The following is a 25,704-nucleotide window of genomic DNA, read 5'->3' as shown; positions in this document are numbered from 1 at the left end:
TATACTTAAACTTTGAAATTTGTTATGCAGATATGCACTCAATGCCCAAAGGGTAATCTTTACATAAAGCTATGTTTACCTTAAAAATTCAAAATGATTTTTACAATTATTGTTGTTTTTTCTCAAATTACTTTTTACAGTGTGGTTTTCATATAAAGAAACAACATAATAAATAAAACAGTTTTATGTTAAATAGTAAATAATGTCAGTATGTCTTGTCTAAATTTAATTGGATTATATATTACGTCCAATCGGACGTACGTTTCTCCAGTCAAAATGGTAACCTAGTCAGATTTGTCTTCCTGAGGAAAAACGTATATCTGCAGCCCTGATTTCAGTCCAGATATTTAACCGTTACCTGATGATGTCAAGTTTTAATGGTGACACATTGTTTGCTTTATTTTATCTTCTCTGATTTACTTTCATCCACAGGTAATATCTTAATGTAATGTTACTGCTTTCCATCTGAACAAGTGATACAAATAGACAGCAAATATTTATGAAATTTTTACAATGTAGTTGAAACAATGTGACATATTCGTGTAGGGTTAAATTAACCTTTAATATCACAGTAGAATGAAGGGATAGGTCCAGTTAATAACAGGAGGATGTGAAAGATATTTATTACAGAATGTCAGTAACTGAGCGTGCGAGAACAAAGTGAAGAGATGAATCATAATGTAATATATGTGTGATCATTTTTTTTATTTAGAAATATGGAGCTGTGACAACTTTTTTGTCAGTTAAATTTGTGGTGTTATTTTGATATAAAGGTTTTCTTATTCGGAGAACACTTTCGTGTTTTCCTAGTAAGTAGTGCAGTAGTTGCCAGCCAAGCCGCCAGGTGTCAAAGCAAGATGATTAACCTCAATTAGGAATAGTGTAGAGGGTGACGTCATATTTCCACTAAGTGTCATCAAAGTGAGCTTTGCTTGATAATCATTGTAGATGTGTCAAGCAACTAAACATGTTGATAATGGCTAGATTTAATCATGTTTTGAAAGTTAAAAGTAATACAGTTATATAATACAGCACTTCACAAATTCAATAGTTTTGTTTCGATATTTAATCACACTTTTGTTGTTTCAAGAAGTAAATAGTGTTCTGTCACACGTAACGTTCTGTTGCTGCTTCTTATTGGTGGGATTTTGGTCTGATAGACCAGAAAGGATCAGCTTCATTTGGATCACTTTCTCCTGTTCGTGCTGCTGTTTTGTTTCCTGTTTATGGTGATGTTACAAGAGGGTCAGAGTAAACCACACTTTTTTTTTCTAAAAGTAATTTAGAGAATTATGCTAGAGTCTACCTGCTGTGGTTTGTATATGTTTGTATACATTTTTATGATGTACTGTGAAGGACTTTGTATGCTGTAGTAATTACTCAATTTTGTGTTTAGGTACTATTTTTAACCATATTGGTCATGTATATTCTATGGTAGGTCTTATATATGTTTTCTAGATTTTTATTATATTGTCTGGTGAGGTTATTTGGTTTTTACCAGTTATACTTTTTTCATAATTTGTGCGTTTCTAAATGTGATAGTCAGTCCCACTACTCGTTGTTAAAAGAGCAGCCCAAGAGTTGCCAGTGAGTGGTGATAACTAGCTACCTTCCCTCTAGTTTTACGCTGCTAAATTAGGGGCGGCTAGTGCATATGCCCCTTGTGTAGCTTTCCACGAAATTCAAAAAACAAACAATCTTTATAGGGTTGAAATACAACTTTTTGTCATTTCCCATGACTGAAGATTTCTTGAAAGTCTCTCTAGAGCAGCTTATTCGATATAGAAGAAAGACGCCTTTTGACCTCACTCCAGCTCGACATAACTCTAAGCATAAAGTAAACATTTGTGGATTTTTATTTGTCTTAAGTATAAAATGTATTCTATAATAGTTTCTTTAAGTTTTTCTAGAAGCTGTTTTGACCTAATGTTGTAGAACTTTAGTGTACGTTTTCCCACAAAAACAAGATGGCAGTTAACCAGACAACTCCCACTTGTGAAACAAATATTGGATTATTAATGTGGGTTTGTCTTTATATAAGATATGTTTAATTTCTGCAGTAGTTTCTGTAAATTAGTCAGTGCACCAACCAAATATATTTCACCATACAACATATTTCAGCAATTACAAGTCACACAACAAAGTATATAAAGGACAAACCTCACATATATATTATGTATTTCTTTTTCAGGTCTCGGGCACAGGACAGGTAAATCTTTGGGCGCCTGTCCTGTGAAAGTGGGTTTTCTCGGGGCACACCCGTTTCCCCCCACATCCAAATCTCAGATTTTGGATCTTTAGATCCCAGCCAAGGCAACTTTATTGCCCAGCCCTGAATCGGGTCGCTTCGCGTTTATGTTCATGTTCATATTTACTTTGACATCTGCTTTTCGGGATCTGGTCTGGCTGGTTTCTCCGGTGCTACCTTTGTCTCGCTCATCAATATTATGACCAACCTCACTCCTTCACCCAAAACAGAGTAAAAATAAAAGAAAAACAAAAAAAACTGCTAATTTCAATAATCTTTCACGAAAGGGGACGAAGAGGAACCACAACGTTCCTGATCACCCCAGTTGGAGAGAGAATTCTTCAGATTTCTCTTTCTCTAAACTAAACCCCTGCCACGTTAGTTTGCGTTTGCTGCAGTTGTCACTAGTGGAGACATGTGAATTTCGTCGTTTAGTGGATTAGTGTTGTGTAAGGTAAGTTATGGTACTACCAGCCCTCGTGAAGCCACAGTGGTGAAACTTCGGTAGAGAAATAGAGTATTTATTATCGTGTGAGAAATAATGGTTGTTTTTATAACTTTACTGTCGAAATGTACACCAACAAAATTCACTGTTTACGTTTCGTCATTCATCTTTTGTTTGTAAAACAATTACAAAAACATTATTATTTTTAGTAAATCATTATTACAAGTCTGACCATTGTTCATTTCTACACTTTTAATTCTTTGAAATCCGTAAGGGGCCAGATAAAGAATGCAATTTCAAAAATATAATAGGCCTAATTCCAATTTCTTATAACAATTATAATTAATTATAATCATGTTTCGCCAGCTTTGAAGAAACCTTTCTACCACAGCTAAACTACGAGCTACTGAGAATATTCGAACTTGTAGAGTGTATCAAAATTTGTTTTTTTTTTTTTTTTTTTTGTGGTTAAGGGCAAACATGCGCAAAGGGATATCTGAGCTGTACTCATAATCGATATCGAAAACCGATAGACATCAACAGATCTAACACTAAGATAGTATACGTAATAAATATAATATTAGATAGCTGATGTTTTTTCACAGTTCTCTTGCATTTATCACCATTATTTCAACTCGGAGATGTATAAAAATGGTGCATTAATTTATTAAAGTTCTGATTTTTGTTTCCTAGATGTCACTACCTGTTAGATTTTGCCTATAATACCCTAACTCGGCAGTGGTGACATTTGAATCACGTGCTGTTGAAACATGATGATAATATAATCTCAACCGCATCATGTTTGCCGTATTTATTGCTCATGGCGCGTTTCTTTCAATCCAGAACTGGTATGACGTAAATAATTAATTAAAACCATACTTATAATTAATTATTACTGAAATACCATTGTTATTTACTCTTCCAATTATTGAAAATCCCTGAGGAACTAGTTAAAGAATACAGTGTTGAAAAAAATATATGTAACAGCCCAGTACTAATGTCTTTATGGCCCGGCATGGCCAAGCGTGTTAAGAGGTGCGACTCGTAATCTGAGGGTCGCGGGTTCGCATCACCGTCGCGCCAAACATGCTCGCCCTTTTAGCCGTGGAGGCGTTATAATGTTACAGTCAATCCCACTATTCTTTGGTAAAAGAGTAGCCCAAGAGTTGGCGGTGGGTAGTGGTGACTAGCTGCCTTCCCTCTATCTTACACTACTAAATTAGGGACGGCTAGCACAGATAGCCCTCGAGTAGCTTTGTGCGAAATTCAAAAACAAACAAACTAATGTCTTTTGACAAATATAATTAATTAGAAATGTGTAGTTTAGTCGACTGAGAACCAACTGACTGAAACCCGTGAAAGTAAAACCAGACGTAATTTTAACCTATTTTATCTGAATTTGTATTTTGTTTTACCCTATTTCTTCTCCTGATGTCCCCACTAGTACAGCGGTATGTCTTCAGATTTACAACGCTAAAATCAGGGGTTCGATTCTCCTCGGTGGGCTCAACAGATAGCCCGATGTGGCATTGCTATAAGAAACACACACATTATTCTCCTGTTAGGAGTGGCATGGCTAGGTGGTTAAGGCACTCGACTCGTAATCTGAGGGTCGCGGGTTCGAATCTCTCTTCACACCAACATTCTCGCCCCTTCAGCCTGGGTGGTGTTATAATGTGACGCTCATTCCTACTATTCGTTGATAAGAGAGTAGCCCAAGAGTTGGCGGTAGGTGATGATGACTAGCTGTCTTCCTTCTAGTCTTACACTATTAAATTAGAGATGGCCAGCGCAGGTAGCCCTCGTGTAGCTTTGCGCGAAATTCAAATCAAACCTGTTATACTATAATTAATCTACCTAATTCATGCACAAGTATGCAAACATAGACACAATATCTGAAAGACTCTTGCATAATTCTCTAAAATATTTCAATAAGAATTGGCATAAAAATGACTTAATGTGTGATCTCGACAGATATCACGTACATGATGTAAATAGTCCTAAATACCTCTCCCCTTTTAACATATATTTAAGAAATGTAGCACAAGCTGGCCACTATGCACTAGACACATAGTCCTTGTTTCTTTTTTTTATTATTATAATTATTATTTTTCTTTTTTTAATCATTATTACTTTTTTCTCTCTTATTGAATTATTATTCAAGTATTGAATAATAATTATTATTATTACTTTCTTTTGTGTGTGTGTGTGTGTGTGTTACTACAAGTAGTAGTAGCATTCTCTCTATGAAGAAAAAGGAGAAAAATACAAAAAAAAAATATATATATGAAAATACAAAAAATAAAAAAATAAAAATGAAGAAAAAAAACACAAGAGAAATAATAAAAGGAAAAAAAAAACTTCTTGTTCGTCCATGCATGGACTGTGCCCTTAAATGGGCCTGAGTATGATGTTATACTTTTACTCTGGCCCAAAGCTTTAACAAAAAATAAACCTAAAGACAGACGCTATAATCGTTCGGGAGGGAGGAAGAGGTCAAATGTACCTGACCCTCCTGGGTATTTAACATCAATACCCAAATACCGACACAGTGAAACTTAATCTACCTACTGCTATGCCTGGTAATGATTAACTGCAAACCAACAAAGTAAATAGTCTTGTTTAACTTATAAAAAAAAAATTGTTTTATTTCAATGTAAGCAGTTTTTGTAAATTCCAATAATGAAACTAACGGAAAATTTTATAACAATGTTCTTGTATGATTAATATCATCGCTAAGAGGACGACGTGTATATTGTTGGACTTCTGAATGTAACCATGACAATATTATTTGGTTAGGACATAAATCAAAAGTCACTCGTCAACGTAGCAGGAAATCAACATAAATATTAGTTAAATTAACTCATCAAAATTTCATTGTATCTAAAAACCTCAAAATCAAGTGAAGAAATAAAACAGATCAGTCATGATACGAGGCTATGATAAATTAAGTAAAGGTTGTTCTAAAACGTCTTCAAGCTATGTTTATGTAAATTCAGATGTGGAAATTTTATTAAACCATGGTTATAAATTGGGCAGAATTATTGGAGAGGGTTCTTATTGCAAAGTTCGGTAAGAAATTAAACAAAATCCCGTAATAAGAGGTATAAACCTATCAGTTTCACCTGGTGGAACTTTAGTACAATAAACAAAAATAAATAAAACATTTTACCTTCAATACGGAACTTATTACTGATTTATAAACGTTTATAAAGCTACACAGAAATACAAAACATATATATGGATATGAAAGATTTATTGCGATTTAATATTTTATCCACATAGTTTAATGTGTGAATGTGCGTCAACTAATAACGCGCATTGTTTCAAACACAATAAACGGATAATTGTAATTTATATAATTTTAGACATAACAACGTAAAACAGTTAGCTATAAAACAATGTAAAATCACTCCTCTCAGTTTATTTTTAAAAAATTAAGCATAACAAATATTGTTGTACATTTACCAATCAGAAAACGTTTACTCTGATATTACAGCGAAATATATTGAATACAAAGCAAACAATATTAGCCTCAAATCTTGCATCTCACTTGATGACGTTAGGTAAATTTGTTGACATGAAACGTTTTAAAGAAAATAGAAAAATGATTTTACGTTGTATACAAGGCTACGCTAAAGAGGGATTGATGGGGTTTATATACGCTAAAGAGGGATTGATGGGGTTTATATTTGCCTCAACATTTGCTTTTGCCACCACAATAATTTTGTTCACCACCTTGGGTCGCCCGGCGTGGCCAAATGGTCAGGGCTCTCGACTTGTAATCTGAGGGTCGGGGTTCGAATCCCCATCACACGAAACATGTTCGCTCTTTCAACCCGGGTGACGTTATAATATTACGGTCAGTCCCGTATTTCGTTGGTAAAAGAGTAGCCCAAGAATTGGCGGTGAGTGGTGAGGACTAGTTGCCTTTCCTCTAGTTTTACACTGCAAAATTAGGGTCGGTTAGTGCAGATAGCCATCGCGTAGACAAACAATCCCACCACGTTGATGATCTACTTATATTGATGGCAGATACCCCTTCCTCAATATTCTCTCTAGTTCACTTCAGCCCCCCTCTGGAAAAGACAGGCGCCTGATCTGTCTGTTTAACCGAAATAAAGAACCTTGTTTGAAATAATGAAGTTTTGTTACTTAGCTAATGTCATTTTATTTATTGCATTATTCGAAATAAACAACAGGTTGTAAGATATATTGAAAGTAACCATATGTGTAAAATGTAATACTTTATTACTTATTAGGATTGTGGAATCAACTGACGGAAGACACAGAATGGCAGTGAAAATCATCAACAAAAATCTTGCATCCAGAGACTTTGTAACACGATTCCTTCCCCGCGAGAGGGAAATCCTTAGAGAATTGCATCACCCTCATATCATACAGTTCCACCGTATGTTTGATTATCAAGACAGCGTGTTTGTAATAATGGAACTGGCAGAGAAGGGTGACATGTTGGATTACATAAGAGTTAGATGTTTGTTTGTTTCTTAAACATAGAATTAAAATAATATTTGTAGAACATAGAAGTGTTATTACATGTTATAATAAACTTGTACGTCCAGCATATGGAGTAGCTGACGTACCATTCAATATCCAAAATTAATAAATCTTTCCCGGTGACGCGCTTCCTCCTAGAAATCTTATACCTGCTTTGTGTTTCAAAAAACAGTTAACTCAAATTAGTTTAAAATAAACTAATTCCTCTTCCACAATCGCATGCATAAAAATAATAATTAAAACAATGACAATTATTGAATAATATTACATAAGTTTCGTTTATTGATTAAAAAATTTCTATTTGAATGTAAGTGGCCTCTGCGTCAGGCCTGGCATGACCAAGCGTGTTAAGGCGTGCGACTCGTAATCTGAGGGTCGCGGGTTCACATCCCCATCGCGCCAAACATGCTCGCCCTTTCAGCCGTGGGGGTGTTATAATGTGACGGTCAATCCCACTATTCGTTGGTAAAAGAGTAGCCCAAGAGTTGGCGGTGGGTGGTGATGACTAGCTGCTTTCCCTCTAGTCTTACACTGCTAAATTAGGGACGGCTAGCACAGATAGCCTTTGAGTAACTTTGTGCGAAATTCAAAAAACAAACAAACAAACAAGCCTCTGCGTCTTTTCCAACGTATGCAAAAGAATCAGAGCGTCATCTAGGTACTTCCTAAAAATACTTCCCAAATATTATGAAACATTTGAATTCAGAAACGAAAGAAAATGAGCGACGAAAATATTAATTTAATCAGTTTTTATCTCAGCATTTACTGGGCAAGCTTTTATCTTCTATGTTTGTTGTTAATATTGACAGTATTTTGGGGTAAACTCCAGGATGTTTAAAAGTCTGATTTAGTTTCTCTTCTCCCTATATTAATGCCCCTTTTATCACATTGTTTTGGGCTCGGCATGGCCAGGTGATTAGGGAGCTCGACTCGCAATCTAATGGTCACAGGTTCGAATCCTCGTCCCACCAAAGAATGTGACGATTAATCTTACTATTCTTTGGTAAAAGAGTATATCAAGAGTTGGCGGTAGGTGATGATTACTAGCTGCCTTCCCTTGAGTCTTTGGCACCGCTGATACAGACGTAAGTCTACGGATTTACAACGCTAAAATCAAGGATTCCATTCCCCTCGGTGGACTCAGCAGATAGCCTGATGTGGCTTTGCTATAAGATTGTTTGTTTGTTTGTTTTTTGAATTTCGCACAAAGCTACACGAGGGCTAGCTGTGCTAGCCGTCCCTAATTCTTGAAAATCTCTGTGGGATTAAATATATAATACAATGTTTAATATATAATAAACCTAATAATTATCTATATGAAACAGCAATTAGATTAATTTTAATACTTTCAACTTTTACCCGAGGTAACTTGGAAATGTGTGATATTGTTGTTAAGCTTTTTTTTTTTTTTGGGGAATTTCGCACAAAGCTACTAGAGGGCTATCTGTGCTAGCCGTCCCTAATTTAGTAGTGTAAGACTAGAGGAAAGCAGCTAGTCATCACTACCCACCGCCAATTCTTGGGCTACTCTTTTACCAACGAATAGTGGGATTGACCGTCACATTATAACGCCCCCACGGCTGAAAGGGCGAGCATGTTTGGCGCGACGGGGATGTGAACCCACGCCCCTCAGATTACGAGTCGCACGCCTTAACACACTTGGCCATGCCGGGCCTCTAGCTATAAGAAAACACATACACATACCCCAGAGTCTGACATTGTTGAATTAGGGAAGACTAGCGCAAACAGCACTCGCGAACTTCAAACCAAACCATATTGGTTTCTATCAATCCAGGCATAGACATCGTTTGCTTCCATTTGATATTACTTCCATATAACAACTCCATCTTCAGAGCCACTTTTTTTTCTTTGTATTAGATTAAGTTATTAAATAAATATTTTGTTATGTTAATTTCTATTTAATACTGTTTTCTGGTGAGCTCTGTGGAGTACATTGTGATGATGTATCAACAATGTTACCAAATATTTCTACTAAATAGTTTTTGCTGTTTTTATTCTTAATAAACGTTTCTACCAGTTCGTAGAGTCTGTATTTTAATATGTATATACTTGTAGTGTTGTAACGTTGTAAGTTTTAGTATCTAATTGCAAAGCGTTTGCAGTGTCCATGCTAACAAAACAGTATTCCATTACAAAAGACATAAATATACGAAAAACACAATTTTGTGTGAACACAAAACAAAAATATGACGATTCAATTCATGTAAAGAAAAACTTAGGGAAATTGTCTACAATTGAAACATTGTTCAAAAAACTTGAACATTTATCAAAATTAGAGAACTTTTGTTGGTAACTTCATTTAATTACCACAATGAAGTCTTATTGTTATAATCTTCATAATGTATGCATCTTATGTTTAATCAAAGTAAAACCAAATTTTAGAAAACTCTATTTATGAATTAGAATGCATCATCAAAAGTTAGTTTGTTTTAAATCGAGAATCATTTATCATAGAGGTGACAAATTGTCATGGATCCGAATTACTAATGTCTACCCAGAGGGTGGGTTTATAGAATACGTTACGATGCGAAACATTATTTTATACTGTCTTTTTTGCAGTCAACATCAAAGTTAGCATTTTCTGGAAACCTAAAAATGTTATAAAAATATCCAGAAAATCTTCTGTCTGTTCTTCCATTACTGTCTTGTCCCTGTGTGTATTGGTAACGTCGAAAAATGTAGGTAATTTTTATTAGGAAAATTCTTAAAGTGATTCCATAATCTTTATGGTCAGTGTAATTTTCTGGTCTGTTGTTGTAAGTCTGTTTAGTTGAGATTTAAATTTGTCTTCCTGTGACATAATATTCCATCTTGTAAATCACATTTAAAGGTCTACATTTAGTTAGCACGTGTTGGGTTTGCCGCAAGTTCCATGCGATATTTCTTCCTTATTGGCTAGTTGCATGTGTAGTGTAATTTTTGTCGCAGTATTCGTTTAATTTTGTGCATACGTTAACACTCTTACAAGCAGACAGAATATTGTTGTCAAGTGCTTCTTGAAACTTTTGCCAAGTTTCTATATTTGAGTTTAATAAGTGCTGATGTATACTACAGGTTATGGTTAAGTCAATGGTCACTACTTGTATCGTGAACAACTAAAAGAAACGGAAGTAGTGAAGTTGAGCATCCTAGATATAACAAAGGTTTGGTAGTAGTAATTTCACATATTATATTACTTTTCACCATTGTTAGAGGGACGACTGACCTATTATTAACCAGCTGAAGTATTGTCACTTGAATGGAAGTTATGTAAATTCATGATCGATTAATGAAGAGTTATCTTAGCACGTGAAAAGTTGCTTCCCTTACATGTAGTCCCCCACTGGGATAGTGGTAAGTCTTCGAACTTATGATGCTAAAATTAGGGGTTCGATTCCCCTCGGTGGACACAGCAGATAGCCCAATGTGGTTTTGCTATAAGAAAAGCATACACACCCTTATATGTAATTGCAAAAAACGCCCATAAAAACTACAAAACAGAATTTGTATGTAACTCTTTATGGGCTGAACAAACTTTCATGCCAAATTTAGTGTGGCCCGGCATGGCCAGGTGGTTAAGGTACTTGACTCGTAATCTGAAGGTCGCGTGTTCGAATCCCCATTTCACCAAACACGCTCGTCCTTTCAGCCGTGGGGGAATCATAATGTTACGGTCAATCCCACTATTCATTGGTAAAAGAGTAGCTCAAGAGTTGGCGGTGGGTGGTGATGACTAGCTGCCTTCCCTCTAGTCTTACACTGCTAAAATAGGAAAGCTAACGCAGATAGCCCTCGAGTAACTTTGCGCGAAATTCAAAACAAACCAAACCAAATTTAGTGAAGACCCATCAACAGAAGCGAAGTAGTGGTAAAAAACGCCCATACAAACCGCAAAACTGAAAAATGTGTGTGTACCACCGCAAGGACCTATTAATTTTATTTTACCAATTTGTTCGTTATACACACATTTTTATACACACACACTATGTAGAAAATTCGTGCTTCGCGTAAAAGACATTTTATTGGTTGTTTATAATACGTAAGAACGATTTTGTGTATTTAAAACAATTACAACAGTTTAATGATCTGCCCAGACCAGCCACGTGAGATGTAAGTTACGTAGAGTTCTGAAAGAATGTAGTGGTCGTGTAGGGTGTCTACATGACTGCGAGGTTAAACCTATTCCACAACATGTAATACTCGACAAACATCTCTATTAAAAATGACGTTTCAAACCTAAAGGTCTTATCAGAAACGACAAACTGGTCGACTTATCTAGTGAGCATAATCCGTGTGTGTTTTGTTATAGCAAAGCCACATGGGGCTATCTGCAGAGTCCACCGAAGGAAATCGAACTCTTAATTGTAGCGTTGTAAATCCGTAGACTTACCGTTGTGCCAGCGGGGAACGTTATTTAGTAAGAAACACCAGATCTACCGTACCTTTCAAAACCTAGGTATAGGGGGCACTTTAATTATTAAAACTCAGTAGGGTAACTGTACCGGCATTTTAATTATTAAAACTCAGTTAGGTGACGATACCGGCACTTTAGTTAGTAAAACTCAGTAGGATGAAAGTACCGGCACTTTAATTATTAAAATTCAGTAGGGTGACGGTACCGGCACTTTAATTGTTAAAACTCAGTAGGGTTACGGTACCGGTACCTTAAGCGCTAAGAAACAAATGAAGAACTTCACAAACGAAACCGAAACATAAAAAATTCTGTTTGTGATGGAGCTCTGAGGGATGACAGATACGTTCTGTTTGTGATGGAGCTCTGAGGGATGACAGATACGTTCTGTTTGTGATGGAGCTCTGAGGGATGACAGATACGTTCTGTCTGTGACGGAGCTCTGAGGGATGACAGATACGTTCTGACTGTGATGAAGCTCTGAGGGATGACAGATACGTTCTATGTGTGATAGAGCTCTGAAGGATGACAGACACGTTCTGTCTGTGATGGATCTCTGAGGGATAACATATACGTACCCAAAATACCTTTCTCTATGCAACACGTGGTGCTATCGACGTGACTCACCCTTCCCTTAGGCATGTGGTAATGTCGACAGTACTTCCCTACTCCTAATTAAAATTTTGCTTAATTTAATAATGTTTTCCACGCAGACACGCCACTCTTTTAATTATGTAGATAGCTTGCGTAATTTTCGCTGGTTCTGATTGGTTTGGTTTGGTTTGGTTTTTGGAATTTCGCACAAAGCTACTCGAGGGCTATCTGTGCTAGCCGTCCCTAATTTAGCAGTGTAAGACTAGAGGGAAGGCAGCTAGTCATCACCACCCACCCCAACTCTTGGGCTACTCTTTACCAACAGATAATGGGATTTATTGCAACAATATAACGTTCCCGCAGCTGAAATGGAAGGCCCGTTTAGTAGGAGGGGATTCAAGCCCGTAATCCATGGGTTGCGAGTTAAGCGCGCTAACCACCTGGCCATTTCAGGCCCGATGTTTAACGTACTAAAAAACTCAGGCTTAACGCTGAGCTACTGGTTACGTAATGCATTGTTACTAATACAGAAAGAAATAATGAAGTAGTGATGTATACATCAAGTATGTGAATTAACCAAGAAACGTAACAATAAATAACGAAACTTTTGTGAGAGTTGGAGATCATGTCCGAAAAGTGTGTCTTGTGATTTGTCACAATACGTTTTACAGATAACAAGTGTGTCGGTATACTAATGTATATTCGTTCACTTTCTTCGTGTGATTCGATAGTTCGTCTTAATGCATTCTATACTTTAAGTGTGGATGTAAATTTCATTCGAAGTCTTTTGATTTGTTAGTTTTTTGTTTAGAATTAAGCACAACACTACACAATGGACTATCAGTGCTTTGCCCACCATGGGTATCGAAACCCGATTTCTAGCAGTGTGAATCCATAAACATGCCACTGGGGGGGGATTTCAAAGTTAATTCATCGCGTGACGTTGACAGACGAATTGCATGAATATCGTTGTCATTGTCTCTCGGTGATACAGCAGTAAATTTAAAGACTTTCACCGCTAAAATCCAGAGTTCGATTCTCGCAGTAGACATAACAAATACAGCTTTACTTTAAAACAAATAAACAAATAAAAAAGAACATAAACATCACGTTTTTCGGTCAACATAGAACGTAGGTTCTCAACATATTTTTACACTTGACATAACAAATACAGCTTTACTCGAAACCAAATAAACAAATAAAAAAGAACATAAATATCACGTCTTTTGGTCAACGTAGAACGTAGGCTCTCAACATATTTTTACACTTTTTTTAGAATGTGTGTGTGTCGGAAAGAAAAGTATAACATAGAAGGAATATCCATATAAATGTTAACATGCTGTTCTATGTTTGTTAGTCCCCCGATAGGTCTCCGGATTTACAACGCTAAAATCAGGAGTTCGATTCCCCTCCGTGATAGCTTAGCAGATAACCCGATGTGGATTTCCTATAAGAAAACACACACGTACCTGCTTTTGTTTTATTCTTTATATGTACGCATGATTTAGAGAGTCGAACTTTTTATTTAACTAGCAACATCGTAACCTACCAGAGGAGCAAGTTCGCCGTTACTTTCACCAGCTTGTTACCGCTGTCCAGTACCTGCACGAGATGCAGATAGCCCACCGAGACTTGAAATGTGAAAATATTCTTCTCACTCAAGACGACAACGTGAAGTTAACAGACTTCGGTTTTAGTCGCAGATGTGGTATGTTTTATATGTATGTGTTTAGGGGTTAAAGGGGAAACTTGAAATGTGAAACTATTCTTACTCAAAACGACAAGGTGAAGTTAATGGACTTAACTTGCAGTCACAGATGTGGTGTGTTTTATATGAATACTTGTAACAGAGAGAAGGGTGTAAAAAGATACGAATTTAAAAGTGCAAAAGGTAGCCCTGTAGGTAAATTAAGTATGAACCTCACACCCGAACGTGGGGTTCCAGCTAACACTAGAGTGTCAGAGAATGAGTGTCCACAGAAATTTCTCCAGGAAGCTCAAAGTCTGAATCGAAGGTTTATATATGGGTGGATAGGATAAAGAAATGCTCCTAATATTTCAAGAGAGAGAGTGCTCCCCTGTGGACGTTCATGAGTGTGATGGCTTTAAAAATGTTGTCCATTTGTTTACACAAAAACCTAAATGATTTACTTTCTCTTAAATGAGGTTTATTAAAGTAGTGAAAACGTAAAAGAACAAAATAAGGAGGACCTTATCTTACCTCACGCACTGATAATAATGAGTGATACGACCAGCTTACCTCACACTAACAGTAATAGATGAGATATATAAACGACCAGCTTACCTCACACTAACAGTAATAGACGAGATATATAAACGACCAGCTTACCTCACACTAACAGTAATAGACGAGATATATAAACGACCAGCTTACCTCACACTAACAGTAATAGACGAGATATATAAACGACCAGCTCACTTCACACTAACAGTAATAGAGGAGATATATAAACGACCAGCTTACCTCACACTAACAGTAATAGTCGAGATATATAAATGACCAGCTTACCTCACACTAACAGTAATAGACGAGATATATAAACGACCAGCTCACTTCACGCTAATAGTAATAGATGAGATATATAAACGACCAGCTTACCTCACGCTAACAGTAATAGACGAGATATATAAACGACCAGCTCACTTCACGCTAACAGTAATAGAGGAGATATATAAACGACCAGCTTACCTCACACTAACAGTAATAGACGAGATATATAAACGACCAGCTTACCTCACACTAACAGTAATAGACGAGATATATAAACGACCAGCTCACTTCACACTAACAGTAATAGAGGAGATATATAAACGACCAGCTTACCTCACACTAACAGTAATAGACGAGACATATAAACGACCAGCTCACTTCACACTAACAGTAATAAACGAGATATATAAACGACCAGCTCACTTCACACTAACAGTAATAGACGAGATATATAAACGACCAGCTTACCTCACACTAACAGTAATGGACGATATATATAAACGACCAGCTTACCTCACACTAACAGTAATAGATGAGATATATAAACGACCAGCTTACCTCACATTAACAGTAATAGATGAGACATATAAACGACCAGCTTACCTCACACTAACAGTAATAGACGAGATATATAAACGACCAGCTCACTTCACGCTAACAGTAATAGAGGAGATATATAAACGACCAGCTTATCTCACATTAACAGTAATAGATGAGACATATAAACGACCAGCTTACCTCACACTAACAGTAATAGACGAGATATATAAACGACCAGCTCACTTCACGCTAACAGTAATAGAGGAGATATATAAACGACCAGCTTACCTCACACTAACAGTAATAGACGAGATATATAAACGACCAGCTTACCTCACACTAACAGTAATAGACGAGATATATAAACGACCAGCTTACCTCACACTAACAGTAATAGACGAGATATATAAACGACCAGCTTACCTCACACTAACAGTAATAGACGAGATATATAAACGACCAGCTCACTTCACACTAACAGTAATAGATGAGATATATAAACGACCAGCTTACCTCACGCTAACAGTAATAGACGAGATATATAAACGACCAGCTTACCTCACACTAACAGTAATAGACGAGATATATAAACGACCAGCTTACCTCACACTAACAGTAATAGACGAGATATATAAACGACCAGCTTACCTCACACTAACAGTAATAGACGAGATATATAAACGACCAGCTTACCTCACACTAACAGTAATAGACGAGATATATAAACGACCAGCTCACTTCACACTAACAGTAATAGATGAGATATATAAACGACCAGCTTACCTCACGCTAACAGTAATAGACGAGATATATAAACGACCAGCTTACCTCACATTAACAGTAATAGACGAGATATATAAACGACCAGCTTACCTCACACTAACAGTAATAGACGAGATATATAAACGACCAGCTCACTTCACACTAACAGTAATGGACGATATATATAAACGACCAGCTTACCTCACACTAACAGTAATAGATGAGATATATAAACGACCAGCTTACCTCACATTAACAGTAATAGATGAGACATATAAACGACCAGCTTACCTCACACTAACAGTAATAGACGAGATATATAAACGACCAGCTCACTTCACGCTAACAGTAATAGAGGAGATATATAAACGACCAGCTTATCTCACATTAACAGTAATAGATGAGACATATAAACGACCAGCTTACCTCACACTAACAGTAATAGACGAGATATATAAACGACCAGCTCACTTCACGCTAACAGTAATAGAGGAGATATATAAACGACCAGCTTACCTCACACTAACAGTAATAGACGAGATATATAAACGACCAGCTTACCTCACACTAACAGTAATAGACGAGATATATAAACGACCAGCTTACCTCACACTAACAGTAATAGACGAGATATATAAACGACCAGCTCACTTCACACTAACAGTAATAGACGAGATATATAAACGACCAGCTTACTTCACACTAACAGTAATAGACGATATATATAAACGACAAGCTTACCTCACACTAACAGTAATAGATGAGATATATAAACGACCAGCTTACCTCACATTAACAGTAATAGATGAGACATATAAACGACCAGCTTACCTCACACTAACAGTAATAGACGAGATATATAAACGACCAGCTCACTTCACGCTAACAGTAATAGAGGAGATATATAAACGACCAGCTTACCTCACACTAACAGTAATAGACGAGATATATAAACGACCAGCTTACCTCACACTAACAGTAATAGACGAGATATATAAACGACCAGCTTACCTCACACTAACAGTAATAGACGAGATATATAAACGACCAGCTCACTTCACACTAACAGTAATAGATGAGATATATAAACGACCAGCTTACCTCACGCTAACAGTAATAGACGAGATATATAAACGACCAGCTCACTTCACACTAACAGTAATAGACGAGATATATAAACGACCAGCTCACTTCACACTAACAGTAATAGACGAGATATATAAACGACCAGCTTACCTCACACTAACAGTAATAGACGAGATATATAAACGACCAGCTTACCCCACACTAACAGTAATAGACGAGATATATAAACGACCAGCTTACCTCACACTAACAGTAATAGACGAGATATATAAACGACCAGCTTACCTCACGCTAACAGTAATAGACGAGATATATAAACGACCAGCTCACTTCACGCTAACAGTAATAAAGGAGATATATAAACGACCAGCTTACCTCACACTAACAGTAATAGATGAGATATATAAACGACCAGCTTACCTCACACTAACAGTAATAGACGAGATATATAAACGACCAGCTTACCTCACACTAATAGTTGCTGAGTTGTAAACCACATTTTAGAATATTTAAATGGTCATGCGATCCCCCTTTCTCTTGTAATTTCAACCGAAAGTCGTTTTTATTACCCCTGTCAAATGGACATTACATAATTATTTACTTATTTTTACCAGATAAGTAAAACAGAGCTAAACATTTACCGTATTTTACGCTTTGTAAGACGCTACATCATGGAAGACGAACCCTAATCTTGGAAAGACCATTCTAAGAAAAAAATATTTTGACTCACCAACCAACACCTTGATACAGCCTTGACTTTTTTCAACCTACTGAGTAAATACAGTCAAATACATCGTATTCTTTACAGTATATCGACAGTATTGGTTAAATGTTTTATGCTATTGAAAATAATTGTAATTTATGTAATGAGATTACAATCTGTATGAGAAACTGTTTTCAGTAGACCCATAGCTAACCTCTTAACTGACCCTACCTCTTTTGTCTTGGAAGACACAGAGATTTTTGAAGGTATTTTAAAAGAAAAATAGTGCATCTTACGAGGCCTAACATACGGTAGCTGTACGATAACCGAACAAAACAACCTAGTTTTCGCGGCTTTATATTGGATTACGCTCGTGTCGTTATTAAACAATTTCGCTACTGCTTACTGTTCATAGTTTCATTCTTTTATACATTGTAGGTTAGTCTTACGAATGTCAAAGTTGATAAACTGTATAAGATTTGTGATTATATTTGTTATTGCCTTCGTATAGACGATCACGCAGTCAGTTGTTTTTTTCTCTTTCGGTTACTTCTTCCTCTATGGAAACTATAAACTCCCTTCAGCGTTTTCAAGGTCACAGGGTCATCCACGGAAAAAATCTGATTGTTGACTTACCAGACTAAACTGACTGTTTTTTTTTTAAACAGGTACTTAATTATTGAACGTATATAAGATTTTGAAACAGATGAATTTCATTGCAACTTTGGTATCTAAAAGTGAGACGTGGTCACATACAACAGTTAAAAGCACAGAACTTGGTAAACATGTTCCTCTGACGTACTGGGGTTTATTATTATTACTGTTCTCTGATCACACACTTAGTATCCTCACCCAACAATAACTAACACTTTTGGTAAATGTTGTTTAGATTTGTTATCGCTAGGTGTTCTACTTCAGCTCATGTAAGGGAATTAGAATGGTTAGTAATATTTCTCGAGTCTGTTGTAATCGAATTTACAGAAAGGTTATAAGCAAATCGGTATATCTAAAAATTATTATATTTTAGAAAACATATGTCCCACATCAGAGGTTCCCAAACTTACCAACTTACTACCCTCGTGAGCCGCCAGGTAACTTTTATAGAATGCAAACCAAACTAGAGAAAGGAGTTAACTGTTCTAATATATTTCAGTTCAGTCCAGTGATGCCGATATATATATTTTGTGTTTGATTTATTTGTACAACAACATTTAGTGTAATTAGCTTAAGTTTGAGAACTGCTATCTTAGGAAAACAAAATTTCACCAGAGGGCGCTTGAAGATCACATGTTGTTGTTTTTTTTGTGTAGGAAAGTTTAAGTGTTGAAGATAGTGTTTCGACCCGATATTTTAATACACATTTTTTGTTTCTCGTGATTTATCTCGATAGTTAATTACCTTTTAAAAAACAAGACGTTTTCCTATAAAGATGCTTTTCACACGAAATAATTTAAAATGCGCACTGAAACAACTGAGAGAAATGTGCTGAAAAAATATATATTTATATATGACTTTCATTACAACAATTATGTGCGTGTTTTTCTTATAGTAAAGCCATATCGGGCTATCTGCTGAGCCCACCGAGGGGAATCACACCCCTGATTTTAGGGTTGTAAATCCGTAAACTCACCACTGTACTAGCGAGGTGCTATTTACAACAATTACTATTACTGCTCACTGTTACATTCCAAAATTATACTGGAATAATATTTGCTTAATTTAGTGATATTTTGTGTATTGTTGAACTTTGAAACTGTTAAAACAACATCAACCCTGTATTATACAACAAGAAGCGATGTAAAAATTAAAGAGTTGAATTTAGGGTTATATTGATGTAAAAAAAAACAGCCTTGAATTCCTTACCTTAGAAATAGCTTTAAATTGTGTATAAAAGGTTCAGAGAAAGGCTACTAGGATGATGCCTATGATGGAAAAGTTATCATACGATGATATGTTAGCATCTTTATAATTGTATTCTCTTGTAAAAAAAAAGACAGTTAGATAGCTATTTAAAAGTTTCAAGGAAACTTGTTCTTCATTTCAGTTTATGTTTAGTGGTAAGAATGGAGCGTACAACTATACTTTCTAACAGGGTGATTGGCCTACAGAATAGTTTGTATTAAGGTCCATACTGCTTTTTCTTTACTTGTTTCCTACAGTGAAAACAGTTTTCTAAACCTGGTGGGTTGTTTGAATGGGTTTTGTCAGAACAAGAACAGTTCTGTTCCTGTTAGATATTTAGACATGGTAGTGTCATCTTACAAAAGGCTTGAGAGGGTAAGAACAAAGAAGTCAGATGTCGCATGGGCTTCCCAGTTGAGCTAAAGGCCTTGCGCTATGGCGCAATTTAAATATACGTGTTGATAAGGCCTGATTACATAGGTCTTTAAAATTGCCATTTGGGCCACATTGAAATGCTGACGACCTTTACTTCCCCTTCGAATGACGTACCTGTCGTAATATTAAGGATATTTCACGATCGATTTGTTGCTGTTCTTACAGTGAAAAGAAAACAAATACAGATAGACAGACAATTTCATACTTTACTGTTTCTCATTACAAGTTGATCCTACTACGGGAAGAAGGGTCCTGAGTGAGACCTACTGCGGCAGTGCCGCCTACGCTGCCCCTGAAGTTCTCCAAGGCACACCCTACAACCCCAAGATGTACGACGTCTGGAGTTTAGGCTGTATACTGTTCATCATGATAACTGGAACGATGCCGTTTGATGATTCCAACGTCAAGAAGATGATCCAGGTGCAGCTCCAGAGACGAATAAAGATACCCTCAGGGGTTACCTGTACTACAAGGTGCGAGGAGCTGATTCGTCACATTCTGGAACCTGACGTCACTAGACGAGCAACTGTGAATCAAGTCTTACATCACTCTTGGTTACAAGATGTTGATTGATTAGATATAACTTCCTTAATATTGCATTCTCTTTCCAAGCCAAAGCCCGATTGTGTAATATCTATCACATGTTCATTGTGCTCCTTTCGATCTCCAGGTAGCAGCACGTGTATACTAAAAATTCCCGACAAAATATGCGCCTTTAACAAACAAGTTATTGATAGATAAACAGTATTTGCTAAAAAAAAATGTAGTCGGATCAGCTGTCAGACGATAAAAATGACCAAGTTTCTAAACTCAGTTAACATCCGGGTATCTTGCATAATATTATAACACATATACACATATCTCTCGAGTGTGGTTTCACAAGTAACGTAAACGACCATTCATATTTACCATTAAATTATACGTGGAATTGCACAACATAAACACTATTATTAAGAATGGTTTATATTAGTATATTTTATAACTAAGTATTAATATTAATACTAATCTCTTTAATTGATTTTCTTTGGATTTTCAAGATGATACAAAAATAAAATGTGAAATTATTGTGAGTGTTTAGTTTTTCTAACATTTGAATTTATAAAACTTCTATAAGAGCAAAGTGACAAGGTAACACATTGAAGTTGCATTCTTCTGGAAATAACGATTATATTGTTCTTTCTTATATTCTTGTGTATAAAACTTTGAACACTTTATCTGTGATGTTCTCGTGTTCACCGAATAACGTGTGCAACTTACAAGTGGATTCAACAGTCACTGATTAAAAAACAAACGAACCCTGAATTAGTCTGCCCTTGAGTGAGTTTGAATTACAAGGAAGAGACTGAATACAAGTTTCCAACCTTTATTTACGAAACTTCGGTTTTAAGCTGAAGTTCAAGACATCAAGTTCTGTCTAATGAAACATTGACTCGGACATCTGAACAAAAGTATACTTTAAATAACTTAAATAAACATATTATTAAACAAACAAAAATATGATGGTATATATAAACGCTTCTCCTCTCCAGGAGTATGCGCCATCTACGTTGTCACTCGCATTGTCAACAATTCTTAAGCCATCACCTGATTTCTCACTAGAAAATATCACTGTTGCTATCCGTAACATATTTCGTGTTTCAACAGTATTTTCTAATGGAGAGCACAAATTGTGTTATTGGTAACTCACCCAGTTCAGTGAATAACTAAGGCGAGACAAATTTAGTGGTTCCCATGAACCAATATATCAGGAACTATATTCATAACTACAAAGTGTTGACAGTATTTTAGCTTGCGGTTAACAGAGTTAAGAAATTAACTCAATTTTTTTATTTGTTAACCAAAAAAAAATATAAAAACATGACAGATATTCATGAAAGCGAAGACGGAACATTTTCACTTGTGCTTTTGGTAGAAATGAGATATTAAATATGTTGACCATGGTGCACTAATATTAAGATATTTTTCTCTGAAGGCGTTAACATAGAAAACAAATGCATAAATATTGATATTATGAAGATGAGATACATTTTAATCACTGCTCTGTAAACGCTGTTCTCATATTATATTTAATGCATTATTCCGGAAACCGGTGATTTAGAGTTAGTTTGATAAATCTCGTTGAATGAAACTCAACACAGCTTCTAAAATGAAAACAAAAAAACACCTGATATTAAAGAAAATACGATGAGATAGAAACCATATAACTCTAGCGCTTTTGAAAGATGGACCTTCCTTCTTCAGTTTGCCCCTGAAGAAGAAATACCCACCTTTCGAAAGCGCTCGGTAATGGGGTTTGTATTTCATTTTATCAATACTTCTTGGACCTACGTGTTTTTATAACATCATGCAAGAAAATATGATGAAAGGTATTGTTGATTACATTGTGACTGTACCATACTGGACATTTTATCATCCTTCTTATATTTATTCCTCATAATAGAAATATAATTTTTAGTTTTAGAATCCCTAGAGGCACCATCTTGTTATGCATCTGCTTCAACATTAGACTTTCATTCTTTACTGTAATATTAGTTGCACATAATATTGAAACTAATGGTTTCTTATATGTGATTCCAGTCTATCTCTTTGAAGATAATGGTACTATGTGCTCATTTTTTTGTTTGTTTCGGTGTAAGGTAACCAACTGACGAATCTCCGATTCGAGTGACATGTCAAACCAATTAGGATATATTCGAATAAGTTCATTTCTCATCCAGCATGAACCCACTTAATCGCAAGTCTTAAACCATCACCTTCACAACCACATCTAGAACATTTCAAGCATATTTCATTGTTACAATCATTTTACTTGACACTTGCATGCTAGCTTCTCCCTGTTGGCTCGCGCGGTCTCGAGTCAGGTGACGGGTCCGGCTCGGAGACCTAGACCTCCAAAATAGTGTCAAATGTTTTCTTTTTGTCTAACCAAGATAACCCAGATCTCTCAGGAACAGCGTTGTTTTTGTTTTTTTTATTCACATCATGAAGCGGGTTAACTCGTGTGGCAGATGTTAATGTACTTTAGATGAGATTTTTAACATGCATCTGTATCTTAATCATTCGAAATCTGGTTGGCACTCTTTAAAACGTATTGTCTAGGTACAGGTTCATAAATTGGATTACCAAACATTCTCTAATATGCCTTTGAATTCAACAAACAAGTAAATGGCCAGGTGGGTTAAAGGTGTCAGGCCCAACATGGCCAGGTGGGTTAAGGCGTTCGACTCGTAATCTGAGGGTCGCGAGTTCGAATTCCCGTCGCACCAAACATGCTCGCCCTTTTAGCCGTGGGAGCGTTATAATGTGACGGTCAATCCCACTCTTCGTTGGTAAAAGAGTAGCCCAAGAGTTGGCGGTGAATGGTGATGACTAGCTGCCTTCCCTCTAATCTTACACTGCTAAATTAGGGACAGCTAGCGCAGATAGCCCTTGAGTAGTTTTGCGCGAAATTCAAAACACACAAACAGTTTGTGAAGTGTTTTAATTTACAACAAATACGCCAATCCGAAAACTGCTTTCATCTAATTACCACATTAGTAGGTAATATTTACCTCTCTAAAGTTAGTCGCCATTTTTAGAAGCAATCGTCATAAATAGGACCAAGGACAGGGTCTGAATATATCTTCGAAGGTTAGTATAAATGTACAAGTAGACCAGTCTTTCTTCGAAAGAAAGAAAAAGTCACGTGTGACAAGGTACTCTCTAAATAACTCGGTATTCCCATGAATCACAGCTAATGTTCAACACAGCCTACAAGTTACGGCATTGCACACCGAGATAGATGTTGTAAAATTGGTTACGAGCGCTTGTCCTTTTCATCCCGCATAGCAAATTTAAAAAATATATAAAATAAACATTTCGAGGACTAAGTTGTTTGTTTTTTTTGTTTAATTTCGCGCAAAGCTACACGAGGGCTATCTGCGCTAGCCGTCCCTAATTTAGCAGTACAAGATTAAAGGGAAGGCAGTTAGTGATCACCACCCACCGCCAACTCTTGGGCTACTCTTTTACCAACGAAGAGTGGGACTGACCGTCACATTATAATGTCCCCATGGCTGAAAGGGCGAGCATGTTTGGTGCGACGGGGATTCGAACCTGTAGTCCTCAGATTACAGGTCGAACGCTTTAACCCACCTGGCAATGCCGGACCCCGAGGATTAGCTCGTGTAAAATAAAATATAAAATATAATCTTTGAAAAAGATGCATATGATTTTATAATTTTTAATTATAATTTTAAAATTAGTAATTATAAGTTTATATTTTTTGTGATAGCAAACATTCAGTTTTGCAAATATTTTTTAAGTAAGGATTGTTTTACATGCTTTACGTTCTTATGGGCCAAGGTAACCATGATGCAAACGTGGAATCCAGCCAAGGACCAAGAAAACAAAGCAGAATTAAACACGTTAAGTGGTGGCTTAAAGTATTCTGGTAATTATGATAACAAAAATATAACTAAAAATAGGTTGTAAAAACAAAAGCAGCAGAAAATAATCTTAAGTTTTTTGACGTCGTTGAATTTCACGCAAAGTTACTCAAGAGGTATCTGCGCTAGTCAACACCATCCATAACCAATTCTTGTGCTACTCTTTACTAAAGAAAAATGGGATTGACCGAACATCAAAACGTTTCAACAGCCGAAAATGCTGACGTATTGGGTGAGGAGCCTCTAAAAGCTTGTTGCAAGTTTGTGCTCTACCCACTAGGCCAAAAAAAATTTAAGATGAAATCGTGAATACATTCTAATAAGTGTTAAAGATGAACGTCTTTGAGTGAGTTTATTTACGTCATTGAATGATTTTATTTCATTAGAGAGCTTTATTTAACTAGGCCTACTTTTTTTACCTTCGGTTTATCAGATCACACAGCAATATCTCTGATGTTTTATATTCAAAATAAATCAGAATTGATATTAAAAAAGAAGCTATAAAGATTGTACTTATTCAGAGCAAGGCTTTATTCGATGATAAATATTTTTATTATTATTTTACTTGCTCAATCGATAACTATTTAACCCTACTTTTAATAACAACATATTTTCATTTTTATATTGCGTTCTTTCCCACTTTTTATTTTTTTAATTCTTGCAAAAAATTCATTTGCATTTTATATTCTAAAAATACTGATTTTCTTTTAGATAGGCCTGGCATGGCCAGGTGGTTGAGGCGCTCGACTCGTAATCTGAGCGTCGCGGGTTCGAATCCCCGTCGCATAAAGCATGCTCGCCCCTTCAGCTGTAGGCGCGTTAAAATGTGACGGTAAATCCCACTATTCGTTGATAAAAGAGTAGCCCAAGAGTTGGCGGCGGGTGGTGCTGACTAGCTGTCTTCCCTCTAGTCTTACACTGCTAAATTTGGGACGGCTAGCACAGGTAGCCCTTGTGTAGCTTTGCGCGAATTTCAAAACAAACAAACAAAACCATCTAACCAACTTCAGAAAATAGTTGTGATTAATGATAAGTGTACTAGGGATTGCGTAATATCACATGAAAAATATCTCTACAGCATCACAGATATGTATCTCGTCGAACATTTAGGACAGTGATGT

The 25,704-nt window shown here is 36.2% G+C and overlaps 1 protein-coding gene across 3 annotated transcripts; it reads left to right on the top strand.

The window, feature by feature from the left end:
• The first annotated feature begins 932 nt into the window (after positions 1-932).
• On the top strand, positions 933-21,185 carry LOC143254480 (testis-specific serine/threonine-protein kinase 1-like). 3 transcript variants are annotated; one of them, XM_076509656.1, is made up of 4 exons: positions 933-1,245; positions 6,956-7,181; positions 13,750-13,924; positions 20,383-21,185. In XM_076509656.1, exons 2-4 carry the CDS (start codon positions 6,987-6,989, stop codon positions 20,727-20,729), a joined length of 717 nt encoding a protein of 238 aa, XP_076365771.1. In that variant the 5' UTR covers positions 933-1,245; positions 6,956-6,986; the 3' UTR covers positions 20,730-21,185. The 3 variants fall into 3 exon arrangements, with proteins under 3 accessions (XP_076365771.1, XP_076365772.1, XP_076365770.1); XM_076509657.1 differs by having other exon boundaries at positions 933-1,251; XM_076509655.1 differs by having other exon boundaries at positions 933-1,837.
• The last annotated feature ends 4,519 nt before the right edge of the window (positions 21,186-25,704 follow it).

The sequence above is a fragment of the Tachypleus tridentatus genome, chromosome 6, assembly GCF_004210375.1.
Source record: "Tachypleus tridentatus isolate NWPU-2018 chromosome 6, ASM421037v1, whole genome shotgun sequence".
NCBI lineage: Eukaryota > Metazoa > Arthropoda > Merostomata > Xiphosura > Limulidae > Tachypleus > Tachypleus tridentatus.
The sequence above is the reverse complement of the archived record's forward strand: the minus strand, read 5'-3'. Positions and strand labels throughout refer to the sequence as shown.